The 25207-nt window shown below is 35.8% G+C and overlaps 1 protein-coding gene across 3 annotated transcripts in view; it reads right to left on the bottom strand.

Moving 5' to 3' along the window:
- KCNK2 (potassium channel, two pore domain subfamily K, member 2) overlaps window positions 1-25207 on the bottom strand; it is a 251022-nt gene that overhangs the window by 61572 nt on the left and 164243 nt on the right. For all 3 annotated transcript variants that reach the window (XM_011929417.1, XM_011929416.1, XM_011929418.1), the window contains exons 4-5: window positions 10465-10625; window positions 7648-7834 (exon numbers count right to left, since the gene is read on the bottom strand). In XM_011929417.1, the coding sequence (XP_011784807.1) occupies window positions 7648-7834; window positions 10465-10625 (348 nt within the window). The remainder of the gene's footprint in view (window positions 1-7647; window positions 7835-10464; window positions 10626-25207) is intronic.

Genomic DNA, 25207 nt, shown 5'->3' with positions numbered 1-25207 from the left:
AGCAGTTCCCCAGCTCCAAGCTTAGGCACACTTCTGGACACTCAGTGGCCATGCACTGGATTCTCCCTCAGTGCTGTGCTTGTACCTGCCATCAAGGGACCTGTAAGCAAACCTGCCAAGTCCATCCTTGCCCATCTTGGCCTTTCCTGGCCTGAGCAGAGAGCTCAAAACACTGAGCAATCCAAAAATCAGCCCATTGCCTTATGCAACAGAAAGACATTCCCATTAAACAAGGATTAAGTACATACCCAGCCTCACTGGCCACAGCTGGCTCTTACCCATAAGTGCCATCTACTGGCTTGTACATTGAGAGCATAGCTCAAGATAAAACCGGCTGACAGAAGTACATAGGGCTATTTTGAAGCAAAGTCAAAATACCCTGCCCAGCATTCTCTACAGTCACATCCCATATAAGAAGCAGGGGAGAGGAGGAAAGAAAAGAACATAGTAATATTATAGGGGAAGAAAGAAAAATAAAAATATGCTATTCACATAAAAATGCTTACAATCATTAGAAGTGGCAGTGTCTCCAGATGAGAAAGAACCAGGGCCAGACTTCTGGCACCATGAGAAAATCTGAATATAGTGACACTACCAAAGGATCACAATAGCTAGCTAGTAATGACCCCTAACCAAAATGGAAACTCAGAAATGACAGATAAAGAATTCAAAACATGGATTGCAAGGAAGCTTAACAAAAGCCAGTAGGCAGTTGAAAATCAACACAAAGAAACCTCTAAAGCAATCCAGGAAGTGTAAGAGATAAACATCTTAAAATAAATCAATCAGAGCTTCTGAAATTGAAAAACTCACTTAAGGAATTTCGAAATAAAATTGAAAGCTCTATCAACAGACTGGACCAACGAGAAGAAAGAATTTCAGAGCTTGAACTCTAATCTTTTGAACTAACACAGTCAGACAAAAATAAAGAAAAAAAAAATTTTAAGAAGTAAAGAAAGTCCTTCAGAAATACAGGATATGTAAAGTGGCAAAATCTATAAATTATTGGCATTCCCGAGAGAGACAGAGATAAAGCAAACAACCTGGAAAACATATTTGAAGGAATAATTCAATTATATTTCCCTAATCTTTCTAGAGAGGTAGATATTCAGATATAAGAAATCCAGAGAATACCTGTGAGATACTATACAAAACAAATATCACCAAGGCATATAGTCACCAGACTGAAGTCAAAGCTAAAGAAAAGATCTTAAAGACAGCTACAAACAAAAGTCAAATCATATATAAAGAGAATACTATCAGACTAATAGTGGATTTCTCAGCACAAATCTGATAAGCCAGGAGATATTGGGGGCTTATTTTCAGTATTTTTAAAGAAAAGAAATTTCAATCAATAATTTTATGTTCCACCAACCTAATCTTCAGAAGCAAAGAAGAAATAAAATATTTTTCCTGATAAGCAAGCATTAAGGGAATTTGTTACCACTACATTAACCTTACAGGAGATACTTAAGGGAGTTCTAAACATGGAAAAAATAAATGACACCTGCAACCACAAAAACACACTTAAGTATATAGCACACAGAGTCTATAAAGCAATCACAAAGTAGAAACTACAAAGCAACCAACTAACAGCTTCACAATTGGATCAAAACCTAACATATCAATATTAACCTTGAATGTAAATGGTCTATATGCCCTCACTTAAAAGGCACAGAGTGACAAGTTGGAAATATAAATCAAGACCTATCTATCTGCTGACTTCAAGAGACCCATCTCACAGATAAAGATATCCTTAGGTTCAAAGAAAGGGTTGAAGAAAGATCTATCACACAAACAGAACATGAAAAAGAGTAGAGGTCACTATTTTATATCAGATAAAACAGACTTTAAGCCAACAACAGTAAAACAATAAAAAAGGACATATTACATATGTCCACAAAAGTATTACATAATGATAAGTGGTTTGATTCAACAAGAAGACTTAACTATCCTAAATATTTATGCACCCAACATTAAACCACCCAGATTCATAAAACAGGTATTTCCAGACCTATGAAAAGACTCAGCTAGCCATATAACAAGAGTGAGGGACCTTAACACTGCACTGACAGCATTAGAAAGATCATCAAGGCAGAAAACTAAGAAATTCTGGACTTAAATTCAACACTTGACCAAATGGACCTAATGAACATCTACAGAATACTCCATCCATCAACCACAGAATATACATTTTTCTCATCTGCACATGGAACATATTTCAAGATCAACCATATGCTTAGCTGTAAAGAAAATCTTAAAAATTAAAAAAATTAAAATCATACCAACCATACTCTCAGACTACAGTGGAATAACAGTCAATACCAAGAAGATTTCTCAAAACCACACAACTATACAGAAATTAAACAACTTGCTCCTGAATGAATGTTGAGTAAACAAGAAAATTAAACTAGAAATTAAAAAAATTCTTTGAGATAAATGAAAACAGAAACACCAATATAACAAAATCTCTGTGATACAGCAAAAGCATTGTTAAGAGGCAAGTTTATATTGCCTAATGCCTACCTCAAAAAGTTAGAAAGATCTCAAATTAAAGATCTAACATCACACCTAAAGAAACTAGACAAACAAGAAGAAACTAACTCCAAAGCTAGCAGAAGTGACTAAAATTAAAACAGAAAAAAAAATAAAATAATAAAATCAGAGCAAAACTGAAAGAAATCGAGACTCAAAAATCCATGCAAATAATAAACAAAACCAAAAGCTGGTTCTTTGAAAGGATAAGCAAGATCAATAGACAGCTAGTTAGATTAACAAAGTAAAAAAAGAGAGAAGATCCAAATAAGCACAATCAGAAATGGCAAAGGTGGCATTACAACTGGTCTTACAGAAGTACAAAAGATCCTCAGAGACTATCAGGAACATTTCTATGCAAGCAAATTAAAAAATATAGAGGAAATAAATAAATTCCCCTAAACACACAATCTCCCAAGATTGAATCAGGAAGAAATTAAAACCCTTAACAGACCAATATTGACTTCCAAAATGGAAAATCGGCAATAAAAAAAATCTACCAACCAAATGAATCCCTGGATGAGGTTAATTCACATTCAGATTCTACCAGATGTACAAAGAAGAGCTGGTACAAATCCTACTAAAACTATTTCCAAAAAATTGAAGAGGAGGGACTCCTCCCTAACTCATTCTATGAAGTGAGCATTGCTTTGATAACAAAATATGGCAAAAGACACAATAACAAGAAAAACCATAGGCCATTATCCTTGATGAATGTAGATGAAAAAATCTTCAACAAACGGAGTCCAACGGCACATCAAAAAGTTAGTTCACCATGATCAGGTAGACTTCATTCCTAGAATGCAAGGTTAGTTCACCATACACAAATCAATAAATGTGATTCACCATATAAAAAGAATTAAAAACAAGAACCATATGATCATCTCAATAGATGTGGAAAAAGCTTTTAATAAAATATAACATCCCTTCCTGATAAAAATCCCCAAGAAATTAGGCATTGAAGAAACATATGTCAAAATAATAAGAGCCATCTATGGCAAACCCACAGTCAACAGCATACTGAAAGGACAAAAGCTGGAAGCATTCCCCTTGAAAACAGAAAGAAGGTAAGGATGCCCACTCTCACCACTCCTATTCAACATACACTGGGAGTCCATGCCAGAGCAATCAGGCAAAATAAAAAAAAAAAAAAGCACCCAAATAGGAAAAGGAGAAGTCAACCTATCTTTCTTCACTAACAATATGACTCGATACTTAGAAAACCATAAAAATTTTGGCTAAAGGTTCCTGTAATAAACGAATTCAGTAACATCTGAGGATACAAAATCAATGTACAAAAATCAGTAGCATTTTTATACACCAAATAACATTCATATCAGAGTCAAATTAAGGACACAATCACATTTATAATAGCCACACACACACACACACACACAACAAAAAACAGGAATACATCTAACCAAGGATGTGAAAGATCTCTACAAGAACTACATAACACTGCTTAAAGAAATCATAGGTAACACAAAAAATAGAGAAATATTCCATGTTCATGGATTGAAAGAATCAATATTCTTAAAAGGACATACTGTCCAAAGCAATCTATAGACTCAATGCTATTTCTATTAAGCTAGCAATATCGTTTTTCACAGAGCTATAAAAAGCTCTTCTCAAATTCATGTAGAATCAAAAAGGAGTCTGAACGGTTAAAGTAATTCTAAGAAAAAAAAAAAAAAAGCTGGAAGCATCACATTACTCAACTTCAAACAATACTACAAGGGTACGGTAACCAAAACAGCATGGAACTGCTACAAAAACAAATATATAGGCCAGTGGATCAGCATAGAGAACCTAGAAATAAAACTGCACACCTACAGTCATGTGATGTTTGACAAAGTCAATAAAAATCAGCAGTGAAGAAAGGATTCCCTATTCAATAAATGGTGCTGGGATATCTAGCTAGCATATAAAGAAGGATGAAACTGGACCCCTAACTTTCACCATAGACAAAAATTAACTCAAGATGGATTAAATATTTAAATGTAAGACCTCAAACTATGAGAATCCTAGAATAAAATCTAGGAAACACTACTCTGGACATCAGCCTTAGGAAAGAATTTGTGACTATGTCCTCAAAAGCAATTTCAACTAAAACAAAAATTGACAAATAGGACCTAACTAAACTAAAGTGTTTCTGCACAGCAAAAGAAACTCTCAACAGAGTAAACAGACAACCTATAGAATTGGAGAAAATAATTATAACTTACGCATCTGACAAAGGCCTAACATCCAGAATCTTAAAGGAATTTAAACAAATAAGCAAGCAAAAAACAATACTATTAAAAAGTGGGCAAAGCACTAAAAAGTGGGCAAAGGACATGAACAGACACTTCTCAAAAGAAGACATTCATGTGGCCAAGAAACATATGAAAAAAAACCTCAATGTCAATGATCATTAGAGAAATGCAAATCAAAACCACAGTGAGATACCATCTCATGCCAATCAGAATGGCTATTATTAAAACTTTAAGAAACAACAGATGCTGGTGAGGCTGTGAAGAAATAAAAATGCTTTTATACTGTTAGTGGAAATGTAAATTAGTTCAACCATTGAAGAATACAATGTGATGATTCTTCAAAGACCTAGAACCAGAAATACCACTGGACCCAGCAATCCCATTACTGGGTATATACCCAAAGGAATACAAATCATTCTATCATAAAGATACATGCACAAGTACATTCACTGCAGCACTATTCACAATAGCAATGACATGAAATCAACCCAAACGCCCACTGATGATAGACTAGATAAAGAAAACCTGGTACATATATACTATGGAATGCTATGAAGCCATAAAAAGGAAGGGGATGACGTCTTTTACAGGGACATGGATGGAACTGGAAGCCATTATCCTCAGCAAACTAACACAAGAACAGAAAACCAAACACCACATATTCTCACTTATAGGTAGGAGCTGATCGATGAGAACACATGGACACATTGGGGGAACAACACACACTGGGGTCTGTCAGGGGAGCAGGGGTGGGAAAGCAACAGGAAGAAGAGCTAATAGATGCTGGGCTTAAGAATAGCTAATAGATTCTGAGCAGCAAATCACCATGGCACACATTTACCTATGTAACAAACCTTCACATCCTGCACATATATCCTTGAACTTAAAATAAAAGTTGAAGAAAAAAAAAAAAAAAGTGGGCAAAGGACATGAACAGACACTTCTCAAAAGAAGACATACAAGTTGCTAACAAACATACAAAAAAATGCCCCATATCACTAATCACCAGAGAATTGCAAATCAAAACCACAATAAGATATCATCACATACCTGTCAGAATAACTATTATTAAAAAGTAAAAAAGTAATAATGCTGGTAAGGTTGTGGAGAAAAGGGAATGCGTACACACTGAAAGTGGGAATGAAAATAGTTCAGCCTCTGTGGAAATCAGTTTGGAGACTTCTCAAAGAAGTTAAAACAGAACCACCATTCAGCACAGCAATTACCATTACTGGCTATATATGCAAAGGAAAAGAAATCTTTCTAACAAAAAGTCACATACACACATATGTTTATCACAGCACTATTCACAATAGCCAAGGTATGGAATCAATCCAAGGGTCCATCAATGGATTAGGTAAAGAAAATGTGGTATATACACACCATGGAATACATCACAGTCATAAAGGAGAATAAAACCATGTCCTTTGCAGTGACATAGATGCAGCTGGAGACCATTATCCTAAGTGAATTAATGCAAGAACAGAAAACCAAATACCCTATGTTCTCACTTATAAGTGGGAGCTAAACAATGGGTACTCATGGACATAAAGCTGGCAACAACAGACACTGGGGATGACTAGAGTGGGAAGGGAGGGAAGGGGGCAAGGGTTGAAAAACTAACTATTGGGTACTAAGCTCAGTACCTGGGTGATGGAATCAATCTTACCCCAAACCTCAACATCACACAATATACCCAGGTAACAAGCATGCACATGTACCACTATATCTAAAATAAAAGTTGAAATTATTTAAGAAAAAAGTCAAAATATGTGCTAAACAAAACAAAAAAGAAATCAGAGGTAGATATTTGGTATCAAAAATTAGAGTGGAAATATAAAATTCTGAACAACCAGTGATTATATTCCCTTCATTAAATAAAAAATAAATACTTAACTCCACCTTTCTGTATACCTCCAGTGTCACAGAGTCACTATTTGTCTTTGCCACTGAACTCCAAGATATGTTGAAGTCCTAATCCCCAGTACCTCAGAATGTAACCTTATTTGGAAATAAGATTCTTAGGCCAGGCGTAGTGGCTTGTGCCTGTAATCCCAGCACTTTCAGAGGCCAAGGCACCTAAGGTCAGGAGTTCAAGATCAGCCTGATCAACATGGTGAAATCCTGTCTCTCCTAAAAATGCATAAATTAGCTGGGCCTGGTGGCACATGCCTGTAATCCAGCTACTCAGGAGGCTGAGACAGGAGAATCACTCGAAACCACGAGGCAGAGGTTGCAGTGAGCCAAGATCGTGCCAGTTTACTCCAGCCTGGGTGACAGAGCAAGACTCTGTCTCAAAAATAAATAAATAAATAATAGAAGGCTCTTGTAAGTGTAATTAGGTAAGATGTGGTTATGTTATACTTGGGTAGAGTGGGCCTATAATATAATTTGACTGGTATGTTGATAAGCAAAAGGGAATTTGGCTGCAGAGACAGAGAGACACAAGAAGAAAAACATGTGTTGAAGGAGATAGAGATGGGAGTGATACAGCTGCAAGCCAAGAATGGCCAAGGACTGATGGCCTCTACCAGAAATTAGGAAGAGGCTAAGAAAAATTCTACTGAGTCTCAGAGGGATCATGGACCTACTGGCACCTTGATTTCCAACTTTTGTGAGACAAGGAATTTGCTTTGTTTAAAGCCACCCACTTTATGGTACTTGGGTATGGCAGCCCTAGAAAACCCATCCAGCATGTACCCTAGAACTTAAAGTATAATAAAAAAAATAAAATAAAATAAAAAAAAAAAAAAAAAGAAAACCCATCCAGCCCTTGTGTTTTGTTATAAACTTAAGTGAAAAATCTATCTAATAAACCCCTGTTAGAAGATTAACATGGGTGCCAGGAAAAGCTTACCTGCAACGTAGTCACCAAATCCAATAGTTGTTAGAGTGATAACCACAAAATAAATGGCGTCCAGGGCACTCCAGCCTTCTATGTGTTTGAATATGATCGCAGGCAGAGCCACAAAGAGTACACAGCCAAACAGTATAAATATGATTGTTGAGATGATGCGAATCTTGGTCTGACTAACATTCCACTTCTAGGGATGAGACAGAAAGGTGTGTGTGTGTGTGTATATATGTATATGTATATACACACACATATGTATATGGGGAGAGAGAGACAAAGAGAGACAGAGAGAAATTATTTGCATACCTGCAAAGTTAACCTATACACTATTATGAGCAAATTAGCAAGTAAGCATGTTATTTTATTTTCTTTTATACTTCTTTACTTATGAAAATTAGGTATCATCAATAAATCAATCAATGCTAATAATGATGCTACTTTATCCTCACATAGCTTTACAACAGGTAAAATTCTTTTGAAAAGGCAAATTACATTTGCCCTGAGAATGCAATTTTAGATTTCCATCATTATTTGTTTATCTAAAATACTTTTGAAATATTTCTATAGTCATACATAAAACTGATTGCACGCCAAATACAATCCAGAACCATATGAAAATGGAGACACTGAAACAAGAATTAAGTATTTACAATTGTTCACTGATAAATGTTAATTTCATAAAGTTTTTTTCTGTCACTTCCATCACTTTTTCCTATCATTAATTTAATTGATTACAGCATAATACTAACAGCTTAACCTCCACAGTTAGATTCCAACATGAACCAGGTGAATTGTTTCTCTGTTCTATGGTACTAAATTGTATAACTAACAAAGCTATATGATTAGCAAGTAAGGATAAGTCTTCAATATCCCTAGGCCATAGCTGTCATCAGAATACCCATTTTTTTAAATCTCTTTCTCCAATAAAAAGACTCAATAGTGTAATGTATTAAATGAGGTTGGTATATATAACAGTTTATATCCAGCTTTCTATTTGAGGTTAGTTACTATATATTTTAAGTCTGACTGAATCAGTCCTATTTACTGTAAAAAATATAGGTCACAAACTGCACCATATGAAAATCACAGAATGTTAGAGCTTGAGAATTTTTAAAGACCTATGAAATCACAGAATGGAAAGGGTACATAGATATTCCTCTAGTCAACCATCCTCATCTTACATGTGAGAGTTAAATGAGTTCATGTTTATAAAGATTATAGAATAATACTTGGTACCAAACACTGAACCATGATCACTGGAATGTCATCACCATAACGGCATGGAACTTGTTTGTTTATGCACTGGTGTATATGCAACATAAAAAAATATTACCCAGCATCTAGGAGAGGCACTCAACAATTTGTTGAATGAATGAATGAAGAATTCAACATTACCATGTTTATGTCGCCAATTTACCCTCTTGATTAACATAAACAGAGAATTATTTTAAATAAAAGTATAATACAAAAAAGAATAAAACTCCAATTTTGGAATAACTATGTGTTATTCTACTTCAACACAATGTTGAACAAAATGTTTGAGATCTAACTTTGATCTTAAATCTGAAACATGATTAGTGCTAAAACTGGAGCTGTAATCCAAATTGAGAAAATAATACTCAATATTTTATTTCATCAGTAGAGTTAAATATAAATATTTTATTGAACTTTGTGTGAAAGTATAAACATTACTAAACAATGAACAAAATTTATTTGCAATAGTGGTGCTAGAAGTAACAAATCCTTTATAATCCCACCTTCTAACAGGAACAGTTACTTTTTCCATAATTTTCTTCCAAGAACTCAAGCTTATAATCTTAAGAGTAGTAGTATTTTTCACTTAAAATTCTAACAAAAGCTTTTTCATTTTTTTGTTGACTGTAATACAACTTGAAGATCTCCACGTATACTACACCTTTGGTTCTACTAAATTACATTGTGTAGATATATTTCTATCAATGGCATTACTGAATTAAGTTATATGATCACCTTTATTATGTTTGCTATTTAGACTACATCTTTCCCAAAGGGGCTTTATAAGGGTATCAAAACAAATTTTAAATAATAAAGTACTGTCAGTCTTTTACTACTTATGTTAAAGTTAAATTTATATTGCCACCAACCCTCAGAATGATGCCTCCATAGTATCATTATTCAAGTTATACAAATAAGAAAATGTAGATTTGATGGGATAATAACTAGTTTAAGAGAATACAGCTAGGAGACACTACATATGAAATTTAAATCTGGCTGGACAGTGTGGCTCAAGCCTGTAATCCCAGCACTTTGGGAGCCCAAGACGGGCAGATCATTTGAGGTCAGGAGTTCAAGACCAGCCTGGCCAACATAGCGAAACCCCATCTCTACTAAAAAATACAAAATTAGCCAGGCGTTGTGATGGATGCCTATAATTCCAGCTACTCAGGAGAATTGCTTGAACCTGGGAGGTGGGGATTGCAGTGAGCCAAGATTGCACCATTGCACCATTGCACCATTGCTCTGCAGCGTGGGTGACAGAGCAAGACTGTCTAAAAAAAAAAAAAAAAAAAAAGGAGGAAAAGAAATTTGAATCTAAGACTTTTGAATTTCTACTTTTTTCTGTTTATACTTTTGAGTTTTTCTCATGCATTAATTTATTCATTCAGATTAAGTATAACCATAATTAAAATACAGTGAGTTACATGCCAATAGAGATACATATAAATTGTTATGGAAATCCTAATAATTGAATGTCTAATTGTATCTGAGGTGACAGAAAAGATGTATTTTTTTAAAAAATCAAGCAATAAATATATATAGTTAAATATCTATCATACTCACAATAAACGTATCTTCCACTTTGGCAATTCCTTTTCCAAATATGGTGCCTAGTTGATCTCCAACTCCAGCCAAGAGAAAACCAAAGAGGGGAATTCCCAGTAAGGCATAGATGATACAGAATATTTTGCCACCTTCTGTGCGTGGTGAGATGTTTCCAAATCCTTTAAAAAAATTACATTGTTTATAAATGAATATAGTTGTTTAAAACATATGAACTCAAGATTGATTCAGAAACTCCCAAATATTGCATGACATCAATAATTGATTTTGACTAGTTAAGAATCCGTTTGTATTACATACTATTTTAATATGTTCTAATATAAGATATTCTAAGCAAATATTTCAGAAATATACAAAGTATAGTTAATATTCCAACTAAACTTTGAGATGATGAAAACTGAGGTGATAACACATGCAATAATGGTTTCATTATTATTATTCACTATTTCTTCAAAATAATATTTTCATTAAACTTGTTTCTTTTTTCTTTCTTTACTTTAAGTTCTGGGATACAACTGCAGAATGTGTAGGTTTGTTACCTAGGTATACGTGTGTGCCATGATGATTTGCTGCACCTCTCAACCCATCATCTAGGTTTTAAGCCCTGCATACTCTTCCTCCCCTTCCCACCACCCCGACTCATCCCAGTATACGTTGTTCCCCTCTCTTTGTCCATGTGTTCTCACTGTTCAACTCCCACTTTTGAGTGAGAACATGTGGTGTTTGGTTTTCTGTTCCTGTATTAGTTTGCTGAGGAAGACGGCTTCCAGCTTCATCAATGTCCCTGCAAAGGACATGATCTCATTCCTTTTTATGGCTGCATAGTATTCCATGGTGTACATGTACCACATTTTCTTTATCCAGTCTATCATTGATGGGGATTTGGATTGGTTCCATGACTTTGATATTGTAAATAGTGCTGCAATAAACATATACGTGCAAATGTCTTTATAGTAGAATGATTTACAATCCTTTGGCTATATACCCAGTAATGGGACTGCTGGGTCAAATGGTATTTCTCATTCTACATCCTTGAGGAATCACCACACTGTCTTCCACAATGGTTGAACTAATTTGCATTTCCACCAACAGTATAAAAGTGTTCCTATTTCTCCACCACCTCTATTATTACTTTACTTTTCAATAATCGCCATTCTGACTAGCGTGAGTTGGTATCTCTTTGTGCTTTTGATTTGCATTTCTCTAATGATCAGTGATGTTGAGCTTTTTTCATATGTTTGTTGGCTGCATAAATGTCTTCTTTTGAGAAGTGTCTGTTCATATCTTTTGCCCAGTTTTTGATGGTTTTTTTCTTGTAAATGTGTTTAAGTTCCTTGTAGATTCTGGATATTAGACTTTTGTCAGATGGGTAGATTGCAAAAATTTTCTTCCATTCTGTAGGTTGCCTGTTCACTCTGATGATAGTTTATTTTGCTGTGAAGAAGCTCTTTGGCTTGATTAGACCCCATTTGTCAATGTTGGCTTTGGTTGCAACTGCTTTTGGCACATTAAACTTACTTCTATCTCTTTATTGCCGATAATCCTGCTGACTATAAAGCTTTTGTTATCATTCAGAACACACTGAGAAGACTATATCGTCTTAATTTGAGAGTCTTCAGATATGCTTAAGTTATTTAAAGATGAAAGTTCAGTAGCAACTTTAAAATATTTTTATTAAAGTATTTACCAAAAAGCAATATCCAAAAATGTAAAATTATTAAACTTCTTTAAAGTTTTAAAGATCGTGAAACCTTTCCAGTTTTGTGCAAGGATATCTACTTGTTACTAGTCAAGTAGCTCAACTTCATTCACTTTTAATAGCAGAAGAACCATCTACACATATATGCTTGGGTTAAAGAATGTACTTCTAGAAGTACACAGAGTACCTCTTTCCATCAGCAAACCTCTTACTGTCCTTCATATTAAATTAATTTGGAACTTTGATTTTAGTTATCTCTTACTCAAAAATGTGAGCAGATATGTTAGGATTTTTGTTGTTGTTGTTACTTTCCAGTTTAATGACTATTGTAGTCAAAGATTATGGGCTGTGTGATTTTTACTTGTTGGAATCCATTGAGATTTTCCTTGCGGCTTTATTACGGTCAATTTTTGTATTTAATTGTTATTTGAAAAGAATATGAATGCTGTATTTGTTTGATACAAAAAGAACATGGAGTGAGGGTGAGCTCATGTTTAGTCATTTTAACCCATATATTTTTCCCTACAATATTTCCATCTTTCTCTTCCTCCTACTCAGTCAATTCTGTGTTCGTTGCTAGTCAACTCATCTACTGAGAGATTTGTTTTTAATGTATCTAATGTTCAAGAACTTTGACTTTTTTTTCCATTAGCCTGTTCTTATGCCATGAAACTAATAATTATATTAATTTCCTTTTCAGTGTTGAACCATGCAGTAACTCAATTCCTTGAGGAAAATCCTACACTTTCTTTACTTAGGACAATTTCTATGAGTAGTTGAGAATTCCTGGTCATATCCTCATACTTGTAAACACAATACAATACTAGATTGTTTAGTATTTGTAGTTGAAATTTATTTTCTAGCCTCAGTGAGAATCATGACTGTTCTGGTGGTATATGGAAGATTCTGGTTCAAGGAGCCCTGGCTGAAGTAGTGCTGGTGAAGGAGGGGAGACTGGAGTCTGGACTTTCATGCAGGAGTGCATTGTACAGGATTTCTGGGGACAGGTTCTCCTAATTCTCATAGCAGCCACCAATGTACAGCCATCTTACTGTTTCTCAGGCCTGCTGCCTGCTCTGGGAATATCTGTAACACAGCTCTGTTTGGAAAATACAGCTTGATTCTGGAGGCAAAGACTGGAGGCAGCTACCAAAAAGTTAGGATTAGTAGTTCCACAGAACTTGAAGTAATTTATAGGCTGACTGCCCTTGGACCCATTTCTGCTTTTAATTTTGGTGACTTTATGAAGTTCTCTTGGAAATTTTCATTTTTTGAATCCTCTGTTTTGCTTCTATAGGGGATGTGGGCTCCTCAACTCAAGAAGAGTTCATGGTCCCTCCACATCTATACGACTCATAACATGCCCAAATCCATTCCTGTTGTGTCAGTCACAATATTTTCCCTGCCCTCGAGTACACTATGGAAATTAAAAAAAAATTTTTTTCTGTGCCTCTGTCATCTCAATGCAACTTTTTGGTGATGTGATGTAAATGCATGTTTTCATAAACAAGGAATTCAATCTCTGAATTTACCAGTCTTTTAAGATGTTAGATATTGATTATCTAACAAAAGTTCCACAGGTTTACAATAAGGTAATCACACATCATGTTAAAACCATTTTAATCAGAGCCTAAAATTAACTGATTGAAAGCTATCAGTCAAGACAAAACCTAGCAAGAGTTTAGTAGTATATGATAGACATTCCTGGAACCATCATTCCTTAGTTATGTGACCTTGGGAAAATTATTTCCTCATCTGTTAACAGGACATATTGTTATTACATACTTCATTGAGTTTTAAGTGCTAAAATTAACTGATTGAAGGATATCAGTCAAGACAAAACCTAGTAACAGTTTAGCAGCATATTATAGCCATTCCTGGAACCACCATTCCTTAGTTATGTGACCTTGGGCAAATTATTTCCTCATCTGTTAAAAGGGCATATTGTTACTACACACTTCACTGAGTTTTAAGTAACAAATAAAGTACTATGTGAAAAGTGCTTATTATACTATATGTGTTCAATATATGTTAGGTATGGTAATAACTCTTATAATCACTATTAATAATAATATTTGTAGAAGCAAAGGTTAGAGGATCAATGTATTTAGCCTCATCAGTATGCAAACTATTTAATAGCCAGGTTAATGCAGTCATGACTATACATTGTTCTTACACTATGTTGTGAATGTTTTGTCAAATTATGGATGCCATTCTTCATACGGGACATTGGCAAAATAGCATGCTCTATATTAAGCAACTTTTCACATATAAAAGTTGAAGGAACTGGAGGTGTTTGTGCTGAAGAAAAGAAGGCTGAGAGTAGAAAGACGCAGGTTAGCTGATTTCAACTATGTGAATGATTAAAACATGGACAAGGAAACAGACCTATTCTGATGTTTCGAGGCAAAGAACAAAAAGCAATTGGTGCAAGCTATGGAAAGTGAACTCATGCTAAAGTAACTGCAGTCAAAATAGAGTAAATGACTCTAAGAGTCAGACAGAAGCAAGATAATCACTTGCAGTGTTTAATTCTTTGGACTAATGGTCTTCTGGGATTCCTTATAACACAAAGTTGTTATGAATCAGTGGGCAAATGTACATGCATAATAAGAGTAAGGTTCTCTAATATCTGCTTTTGCCATGGATTGCAATTACTCATTCATACATTCAAAATTTTTTATTAAGCATCTACTATTTGCCAGGCACTTTGCTAAGCACTAGGGGTGCAGCTATGAAGTAGACAGACCTGATCTCTCAAGTTGACAATCCAGTGAGGACACCTGAAAGAGACTGATATAAAAGTGTGATAAGTGTGTGCCACAGAAAGTACAGAATGTTCCTGATGTACAGGATATAAGAGAATGAGACATGCTGCACACAGTAAGTGACCCTGAAGCTGTGATCTGAATCTAAGTAGAAGTTACTCAGGTAGCGTAAATAATGAAATTAAGGCAGAAATAAATAAGTTCTTTGAAACCAATGAGAACAAAGACACAATGTACTAGAATCTCTGGGGCACACCTAAAGCAGTGTATAGAGGGAAGTTTATAGCACTAAATGCCCACAGGAGAAAGTGGGAAAGATCTAAAATCAACACCCTAATATCACAATTAAAAGACCAGAGAAGCAAACGCACACAAATTCAAAAGCAAGCAGAAGACGAGAAAAAACTAAGATCAGAGCAGAACTGAGGGAGATAGAGACAAGAAAAGCTCTTCAAAAAAATCAATGAATCCAGGAGGTGGTTGTTTGAAAAGATTAACAAAATAGACCACTAGCTAGACTAATAGAAAAGAAAAGAGAGAAGAATCAAATAGACACAATAAAAAATGATAAAGGGGATATCATCACTGATCCCACAGAAATACAAACTACCATTAGAGAATACTATAAACACTTCTACGCAAATACACTAGAAGATCTAGAATAAACGGATAAATACCTGGACACATACACCCTCCCAAGACTAAACCAGGAAAGAATCAAATCCCTGAATAGACCAATAAGAAGTTCTGAAATTGAGGCAGTAATTAATAGCCTACCAACCAAAAAAGCCCAGGACCAGACAGATTCATAGCTCAATTTTACCAGAGGTACAAACAGGAGCTGGTACCTTTCCCTCTGAAATTATTCTGAACAATAGAAAAACAGAGACTCCTCCCTAACTCATTTTATGAGGTCAGCATTATCCTCATACCAAAACCTGGCAGAGACACAACAAGGACACACAAAAAATTCAGGCCAATATCCCTGATGAACGTCGATGCAAAAATCCTCAGTAAAATACTGACCAACTGAATCCAGCAGCACATTAAAAAGCTTATCCACCATGATCAAGTCAGTTTCATCCCTGGGATGCAAGGCTGGTTCAACATACACAAATCAATACATGTAATGCATCACATAAACAGAAACAATGACAAAAATAACCCACATGATTATTTCAATAGATGCAGAAAAGTCCTTCAATAAAATTTAACTCCCCTTCATGTTAAAAACTCTCAATAAGCTGGGTGCTGATATAACATATCTCAAAATAATAAGAACTATTTATGACAAACCCATAGCCAACATCATACTGAATGGGCAAAAGCTGGAATCATTCCCTTTAAAAACCTGCACAAGACAAGGATGCCCTCTCTCACCATTCCTATTCAACACAGTATTGGAAGTTCTGGCCAGGGCAATCAGACAAGAGAAAGAAATAAAGGATATTCAAATAGGAAGAGAGGAAGTCAAATTGTCTCTGTTTGCAGCTCACGTGATTGTATATCTAGAAAACCCCATCGTCTCAGCCCCAAACCTCCTTAAGTTGATAAGTAACTTCAGCAAAGTTTCAGGATATAAAATCAATGTGCAAAAATCACAAGCTTTCCTATACACCAATAATAAACAAACAGAGAGCCAAGTCGTGAGTGAACTCCCGTTCACAATCGCTACAAAGAGACTAAAATACCTAGAAATACAACTTAACAATGGTTGTGAAAGACCTCTTCAAGGAGAACTACAAACCACTGCTCAAGGAAATAAAAGAAGACACAAACAAATGGAAAAACATTCCATGCTCATGGATAGGAAGAATCAATATTGTGAAAATGGCCATACTGCCCAAAGTAATTTATAGATTCAATGCTATCCCCATCAAGCTACCATTGACTTTCTTCACTTCACATAATTAGAAAAAAAGACTTTAAATTTCATATGAAACCAAAAAAGAGCCCATATAGCCAAGACAATCCTAATCAAAAAGAACAAAGCTGGAGGTATCACACTACCTGACTTCAAATTATACTACAAGTGTATAGTAACCAAAAGAGCATGGTACTGGTACCAAAACAGATATATATATAGACCAATGGAACAGAACAGAGGCCTCAGAAATAATGCCACACATCTACAACCATCTGATCTTTGACAAACCTGACAAAAACAAGCAATGGGGAAAGGATTCCCTATTTAATAAATAGTGTTGGGAAAACTGGCTAGCCATATGCAGAAAACTGAAACTGGACCCCTTCTTTACACCTTATACAAAAATTAACTCAAGATGGATTAAAGACTTAAACATAAGACCAAAAATCATAAAAACCCTAGAAGAAAACCTAGGCAATACCATTCAGGACATAGGCATGGGCAAAGATTTCATGACTAAAACACCAAAAAAAATGGCAACAAAAGCCAGAATTGACAAGTGGGATTTAATTAAACTAAAGTGCTTCTGCACAGCAAAAGAAACCATCATCAGAGTGAACAGGCAGCATACAGAATGGGAGAAAATTTTTGCAATCTATCCATCTGACAAAGGGCTAATATTCAGAATCTACAAGGAACTTAAACAAAGTTACAAGAAAAAAAAACAAACAACCCCATCAAAAAGTGGACAAAGGATATGAACAGACATTTCTCAAAAGAAGACATTTATGCAGCCAACAAACATGAAAGAAAGCTCATCATCACTGTTCATTAGAGAAATGCAAATTAAAACCACAACAAGATACCATGTCATGCCAGTTAGAATGGTGATCATTAAAAAGTCAAGAAACAACAGATGCTGGAGAGGCTGTGGAGAAATAGGAATGCTGTTACACTCTTGTTGGGACTGTAAATTAGTTCAACCACCATGGAAGACAATGTGGTGATTCCTTAAGGATCTAGAATCAGAAATACCATTTGACCCAGCAATCCTGTTAGTGGATATACACCCAAAGGATTATAAATCATTCTACAATAAAGACACATGCACATGTACGTTTACTGCAGCACTATTCACAATAGCAAAGATTTGGAACCAATCCAAATGCCCATTAATGATAAACTGAATTAAGAAAATGTGGCACATATACACCATGAAATACTATGTAGCCATAAAAAAGGATGAATTCATGTCCTTTGCAGGGATATGGATGAAGCTAGAAACCATCATTCTCAGCAAACTAACACAGGAACAGAAAAACAAATACCACACATTCTCACTCATAAGTGGGAGTTGAACAGTGAGAACACATGGACACAGGGAAGGGAACATCACACACCAGGGCCTGTCAGGGGCTGGGGGGCTAAGGGGCTAGGGGTGGGATAGCATTAGGAGAAATACCTAATCTAGATGACTGGTTGATGGGTGCAGCAAAACACCATGGCACGTGTATACCTATGTAACAAACCTGTATGTTCTGTACATGTATCCCAGAACTTAAAGTAAAATTTAAAAAACAAAAGAGAGGGTGAAAGAGCAAGTCCCATAAAAAAAGTTTCCCAGGTAGCAGAAATAAGTAGGGTTCATGATAAGGCTAATTAACAATACATGCAAGGTCTTGGAGGAAAAATCTAAAGGTAATCCAGCATCTTTGAGAAACTGAAAGAATTTCAGATGGTTAGAAAAGAGAGAATGTGAGAGTGGCAGCAGATAAAAGAAGAAAAGAAAACTGAAGCTACATAATGAAGAATCATATCCATGCTCAACAGTTTGGGCTCTATCATGTAGGCTGAATGACTAATGCAAGACTTTTAGATGGATCTTGTTACATGTTTATTCTGGCTGTAAAGAGGAAGATATTTATAGAGGTAAGAATAAAGAAGTGTCAAGTCCAGGTCTTGGTATGAGTAATGGATGATCTTGGCAACATTTCTCTGAGATAGACACAATGAAAAATGACCAGGTCTGGGGGAAACCAGGGTAGGATCAAGGAAGGTAAGAAAGATAACAAATTTGGAATAGGTTGATTTTGATATGCCCAGAGGAATAACCAAAGGAGAGATCCACAGAGTATGGCATGTATAAGTCTGAAACCCAAGAGCAACCTGAACAGATCTACAAATTATGGAGTAAACACCCAGGAAGAATGTATAGACTCAGAAGAAAAGACAGCCTAGGACAGAATTCCAAAAAACACCAACACTTAAAGTGTAGAGATGGCAAAGAGGGGCCTCAAAGAGACTGGTTATAAAATAATAAAGGGAAGTGAGTTGTTAGAAAAGTCACAGGAAGAGCAAGTTAAAAAAGAAGTGAATGGTGAATATCACCAGCTATTTTTGAAAGGTCGAATAAGATCATCACTGAAGAATGTCTAATGATTTAGCAACAAATTGGGCATCAATGATGTCAGAATTGGTCATTTCCGTGGAGCAGTGGAAGGGGAAGTCATACAATAAACCTGTGCTCCTGGAGCCTGTTTTCTTTCTTTTCTGTTTTACCTTTTATTTTCAAAAGACCTTTAACTCACAGAAAATTTATAATTGTTCACAGAACTCCTGTATATGCTTCCTGTACGTGTTAATATTTTCCCACTTTGCTTTCTCACTCTCTCCACATCCAGACATTTCTTTTTTCTGAACCATTTTATAGTAAGCTTGTAGACATCATGATATTTTATCCCTTAGTTCTCTGCTGTGTTATTTCTTAAGAAAAATAGGGCTTTCTCTTAAGTAACCAAAGTACAATAATCAAATTTGGGAAAGTTAACACTAATACAGTATTATCATCTAATCTACAGTCTACATTCAAATTCTTCCAACAGTCTTATTAATTTAAGATTATACCTTGTATTTAATTGGCATGTCTGTTTAGTCTCCTTTAATCTCCCAGAGTAGTTCATAAACCTTCTTTTATCTTTTTTTATTTTTATGTTTTTGAAGAATGGAGGGTAGTTATTTTGTAAAATATTCCTCGATTTAAATCTGTCTGATGCTTTCTCACAAATGGGTTTATGTAACACATTTGGGGCTGAAATACCACATCCTTCTCAGTGCATCCCATCAGGGTATATGATATTAGCTTGTCCTATTAATGATGATACTGACTTTGAGAACTTGGCTAAGGTAGGTCCATAAGGTTTCACTACTGAAAAGCTACTCATCTCTTCCTTTGCAATTCATAAGTTATTTGTAGGGAAACACTTTAAGAGTACGAGTATGTAAATAATATGTGCCTCAAACTTTTATGCACTAGTTACAGTATCAGGAAAAAACAAAAATGCAAATAGTGCTAGAAAAGAAAACATGAAGGGAAATAAAACCATAGGATAGTAAATAAGATAATAATCCTTTAAAACACACCCCAACTGTATTACATATATAGCAAGGATATTCTTCTTTAAAAATGTACTTGTCTATTTTAGGTCGTAGAAGAAACCCTATAACCATCCCCCTTCTGTCCATAGTAGATCCTGCTAGGGAAAAGAAGGAATTAGAGAAGATGCAAGTAAAGTTCTTGTCCACCCAGCGTCTCCTCAATGGAACACAGCTTCAGAAACCTCCACAAGTTGCAAATAATCCAGAAGTTCTTATATGCTCTGCGCAGAGGACAAGGAGATGTTGAGAGCCCTGGAGTACAGGAGGACGCCTAGAGTCAAGATGAGGTATGCACCATGACCGGCACCCCAACACCTAGGAAAGTCTGGCAGGACCATGGGCTTTGATGTAAGGAATCTACACACTTAGCTCATTTGTCTCTTATCTGCTCTTATCTACTAATGCCTTGTAATGTTCTATAGCAGAGCAACATGCACAAATAATTCATCAGGGCAAGCATGATAAAGGCCCAGAAAGCTTGCATCAAGGTAATTTAAAGAAGAAAAAGACCATCCCAAAGTTTAAGAAGTCAGAAAATGTTCAACTGACCTACTTGGGAGGGTGAACCATTTCTGTACACAATCCAAGAATAGAACTCTAGAATTCAACAACTTCAAACCCATCCCCTATTCTAACATCAATAAACTGAGTACCAAGAACCTGAAGGACTTGCCAAGTCAGCAGAGTGCACTATCTTGACATGGGTTCACTGATTATCTCAGAGTCCTGCTAAGATCCAACACCGTCCTTTATTGCCTTCTCCAGGTCAATAGCTATGTGGCCTGGGGTAGGGCAGGCATCTGAGTTATCCTATTTTATCCAATTCTTTTTTGTTTGTTTTTTGCATAAGATGACAAATGTCTTTAGAGTCATATTCATAAGAAGTAACCTATCTCCAGGAAGGATCAGGGAAAAAATAAATAAAAGATACAACTTTTGGTTTTATTTTTATCCTCACTGTGGCATTGCTAGAAATAGGCTTTACTGTTTTAATAATAAATGTTAGCTGTCAAGAGGACTTAATTTTATCTACCCCACGTAAGTTAAAAGAGCATAAGAAATGAGAACTCCAAGTTTACATCAATCAGTGGCTCAGATTTATCCTGGAGGCCACTATGGAACATCTTCAGGAAACCTGTCAAAGAATATCCTCAGGAAGCCTATTTACATCACCTATAACATGGCCCAAAATCCAAACAGAATTCTAGATTTTAGGATAGCCAATCTACCTTTCACTGACCACAAAATGGAGACAAGTCCCTTGTGGTATATCTGTACTTCATTTTATTATCTTATGACAGACAACAGGAGACCTAAGAGAGGAAGAATGAGGGATCCTAATAGAACACTTCTCTGAACATCCTCTGCTTCACTTTTCAAATATTTCTTTAGCCGCCATTATACTGAACTCTAAGGCTGAATCTGTGTCTCGAAGGAGGCATCCCTCACAGAGTGATTACTCCCCATGGCACCAAAAAGGTGATCTAGCAGTTTTTCAGGCATCCCTCACAGAGTGATTACTCCCCATGGCACCAAAAAGGTGATCTAGCAGTTTTTCAACACAAAGGGCTTAATTAGAACTCCCCCAAACATTCTCCTGGTGACCCAATCAGGTGGTTCTTTAGAGAAGGCTTCCTGATGCTTTCTTCCCTCTCTTCCCTGTGTACAACAAAAGTAGACTTCCCTCCACAGGTGTACCACAGGTTCAAACCAATGAATACAAACACTAGTTAAATGATGTGATATTGTTAAAGGATTTATGGGAATCAGATGAAAAATGTCCATTGACTATAAGCAGTAGAGTAGACTGAGCTTTCTAAAATATTAATATTTGTAATTGTCTGGACTCTTGATCCTTTCTCTGGTCGATCAGCAGCATCTTTATTGCCTTAAGTAAAACAGTACTATTACAGCAAGAAGAAAAATGGGCAAAAAATGTATTAAATTTTGTTTTAACTCTTAAAGTAAGGTATTCATGCTCCAAATGTTTCCCTTGAGGAAAGTAAAGCTTTCAGTTTATGGCATAATATATGCATGACAAGGGAGTGGAAGGAATGGCAGTCATTCTGGCTTCCAAAGAGCTTGAGGACTAGAGAAGATTGCAGATTAATGAGGCATAATCTTCATGGAGGCGGGGAGGAGGGGCAGTGGCCAGAGGACTGAACCTTGGATCAGGTAGGGAGAAGGGGTTTAATACTACAGCTGACTTAGCAGCTGTTTGGGGAGCTCTAATCATGCCCTTTGTGTCAGAAAACTGCTAGGTCACTTCTTTCTGTGCCTTGGGGAGCGGTGGCCCAGTGAGGGATGTCTCCTCTGAGACAGATTCAGCCTTGAAGGTCAGTATAATGGTGGCTAGAGAAATTTTTGAAGGAATTCTGCATGATGACTTGAAATTATATTTACTAGATGGGATGGTTTTGCTCTGCGTCCACACCCAGATCTCACCTCCAATTATATTCCCCAAGTGTCAGAGGAGGGGCCTTGGGGGAGGTGACTGAAACACGGGCGTGGACTTTCCCCTTGCTGTTCTTGTGATAGTAAGTTCTCATGAGATCTGATGGTTTAAAAGTGTGTTGCACTTGCCCCTTTCTCTCTTGCTCTCTCCTGTTGCACCATGGTAAGACGTGCTTGTGTCCCCTTCACCTTCGGCCATGACTGTAAGTATCCTGAAGTATGACCTCCCAGTCATGCTTCCTGTTAAGCCTCCATAACTGTGAGTCAATTAAACCTCTTTTCTTCATAAATTACCCAGTCTCAGATAGTTCATTAGAGCCATGTGAGAATGGACTAATACAGTAGAAATATTTGTACCACAGAAATTGGGAAGCTCTGTAATTTAGATCTTTTTCCCCATCAGCCAGCTAACATTTACCAACACATTACAGAGTCAAATGTAGGGGACTGCAGACAGTCTGTGCCAAAGAGCTGGATGGATGCCAAGCCAAGGCCTCTGGAATTTAGATGAGTATATCACACAAAAAGTTAGTATTTCTTTTTCACATCACTTTCAAGGAAAGGCCTTCCATGGACGGCTGTTGTTAAGTTCACTGAAAGTGGTAAGGGTATCATCTAACAGGAGGCCTGCATATGCTGCTCCTGGCTGAACAATCTCAAGTGAACAGGCATTTTTCTGATCAGAACTTAATAACACCATAAATAAATAAAATTCCCATCAATACTGTGCACTTCATAACTACATACATATTTGCAACAGTTCATTTTAATATCTATCTTCCCCACTCGAATTCGAGCTCCATGAGTGTAGAGACTGATTACATTTGATATATATATATATAATATATATACACACATAGACTACCTATATCTACAAATATTTACACACACATATAGTTTTTTATAATTATAACTCCAGAACTTTGCATGAGTACTTCCTTATTAACTAATGCATAATTGACAATCAATAAATATTCTTGACTGATTGACACGCAAATACAAACACCTCAAGATACTTTAGAGAGCCTGTATAATACAAGAAAAACTTAGTGGAATACAATGTTTCTTTGTGGGAACTCACTAAAAAATTAAATCTCTTGGCCTGGCATGGTGGTTCATGACTGTAATCCCAGCATTTTGGGAGGCCGAGGCAGGTGGATCACAAAGTCAAGAGACGGAGACCATCCTGGCCAACATGGTGAAACTTCATCTTTACTAAAAATACAAAAATTAGCTGGGTGTGGTGGTGCCTATAGTCCCAGCTACCTGAGAGGCTAAGGCAGGAAAATTGCTTGAATCCAGGAGGGAGAGGTTGCAGTGAGCTGAGATCACGCCACTGCACTCCAGCCTGGTGATAGAGCAAGGCTCAGTCTCAAATAAATAAATAAATATCTTCCTGAATAAGTAACAAATTTACTATCTTTGCAACCAAAATTCATAGTTTTGAAAAATTATATGATTTAATGAAATTATTCTAAAATCTATCTGGAATAAAATGAATAATAATAGTCAATAAATATAGAGGAACACTAATAGGAGGTAAAGGTTGCTTCCAAATTATAAAGATGTTATTTACAGTTTTAAAAATTAAGATTATGAGGCAAATTAATGAATGAAAACAATATAAAGCATAAAAAGGACTCCAGTATGTAAATGAATTTAATATTTGATAAATATGATATTCTAAGTAATTTAAAAAGAGTTGATTATTCACTAAATAGTGATGGGGTAAGTAGTAGGCTATTTCAAAATAAACTATGTCTTTATCTCACATTATACACTAAATATTATCAGAAGGATTAAATCATCAAATATTTAAAAACATGACTGTAAAATATTATGAAAAAAGGACAAGAGAATAATTCTTTAAATATAATGACTAGGTAAGACCCATAAAGAAAGCAAAGGATAAATATGACTACATAAAAATACAACAATGCTGGTACCAAAACAGACATATAGGCCAATGGAACAGAATAGAGACCGCAGAAATAACACCACACATCTACAACCATCTGATCTTCAACAAACCTGACAAAAACAAGCAATGGGGAAAGGATCGCCTATTCAATAGATGGTGCTGGGAAAATTGGCTAGCCATACAGAAAACTGAAACTGGACTCCTTCTTTATACCTTATACAAAAATTAACTCAAGATGGATTAAAGAATTAAATGTAAAACCCAAAACCATAAAAATCCTAGAAGAAAACCTATGCAATACCATTCAGGACATAGGCATGGGCAAAGATTTCAAGACAAAAATGCCAAAATTGACAAATGGGATATAATTAAACTGAAGAGCTTCTACGCAACAAAAGACACAATCAGAACAGGCAACCTACAGAATGGGAGGAAACTTTTGCAATCTACCCATCTGACAAAGGTCTAATATCCAGAATCTAAAATGAACTTAAACAAATTTACAAGGAAAAAAACAACCCCATCAAAAAGTGGGCAAAGACACTTCTCAGAAGAAGATATTTATACATTAACAAACATGTGAAAAAAAGCTCAACATC

This window comes from Colobus angolensis, unplaced genomic scaffold (genome assembly GCF_000951035.1).
Source record: "Colobus angolensis palliatus isolate OR3802 unplaced genomic scaffold, Cang.pa_1.0 Scaffold81, whole genome shotgun sequence".
Lineage (NCBI taxonomy): Eukaryota > Metazoa > Chordata > Mammalia > Primates > Cercopithecidae > Colobus > Colobus angolensis.
The sequence above is the reverse complement of the archived record's forward strand: the minus strand, read 5'-3'. Positions and strand labels throughout refer to the sequence as shown.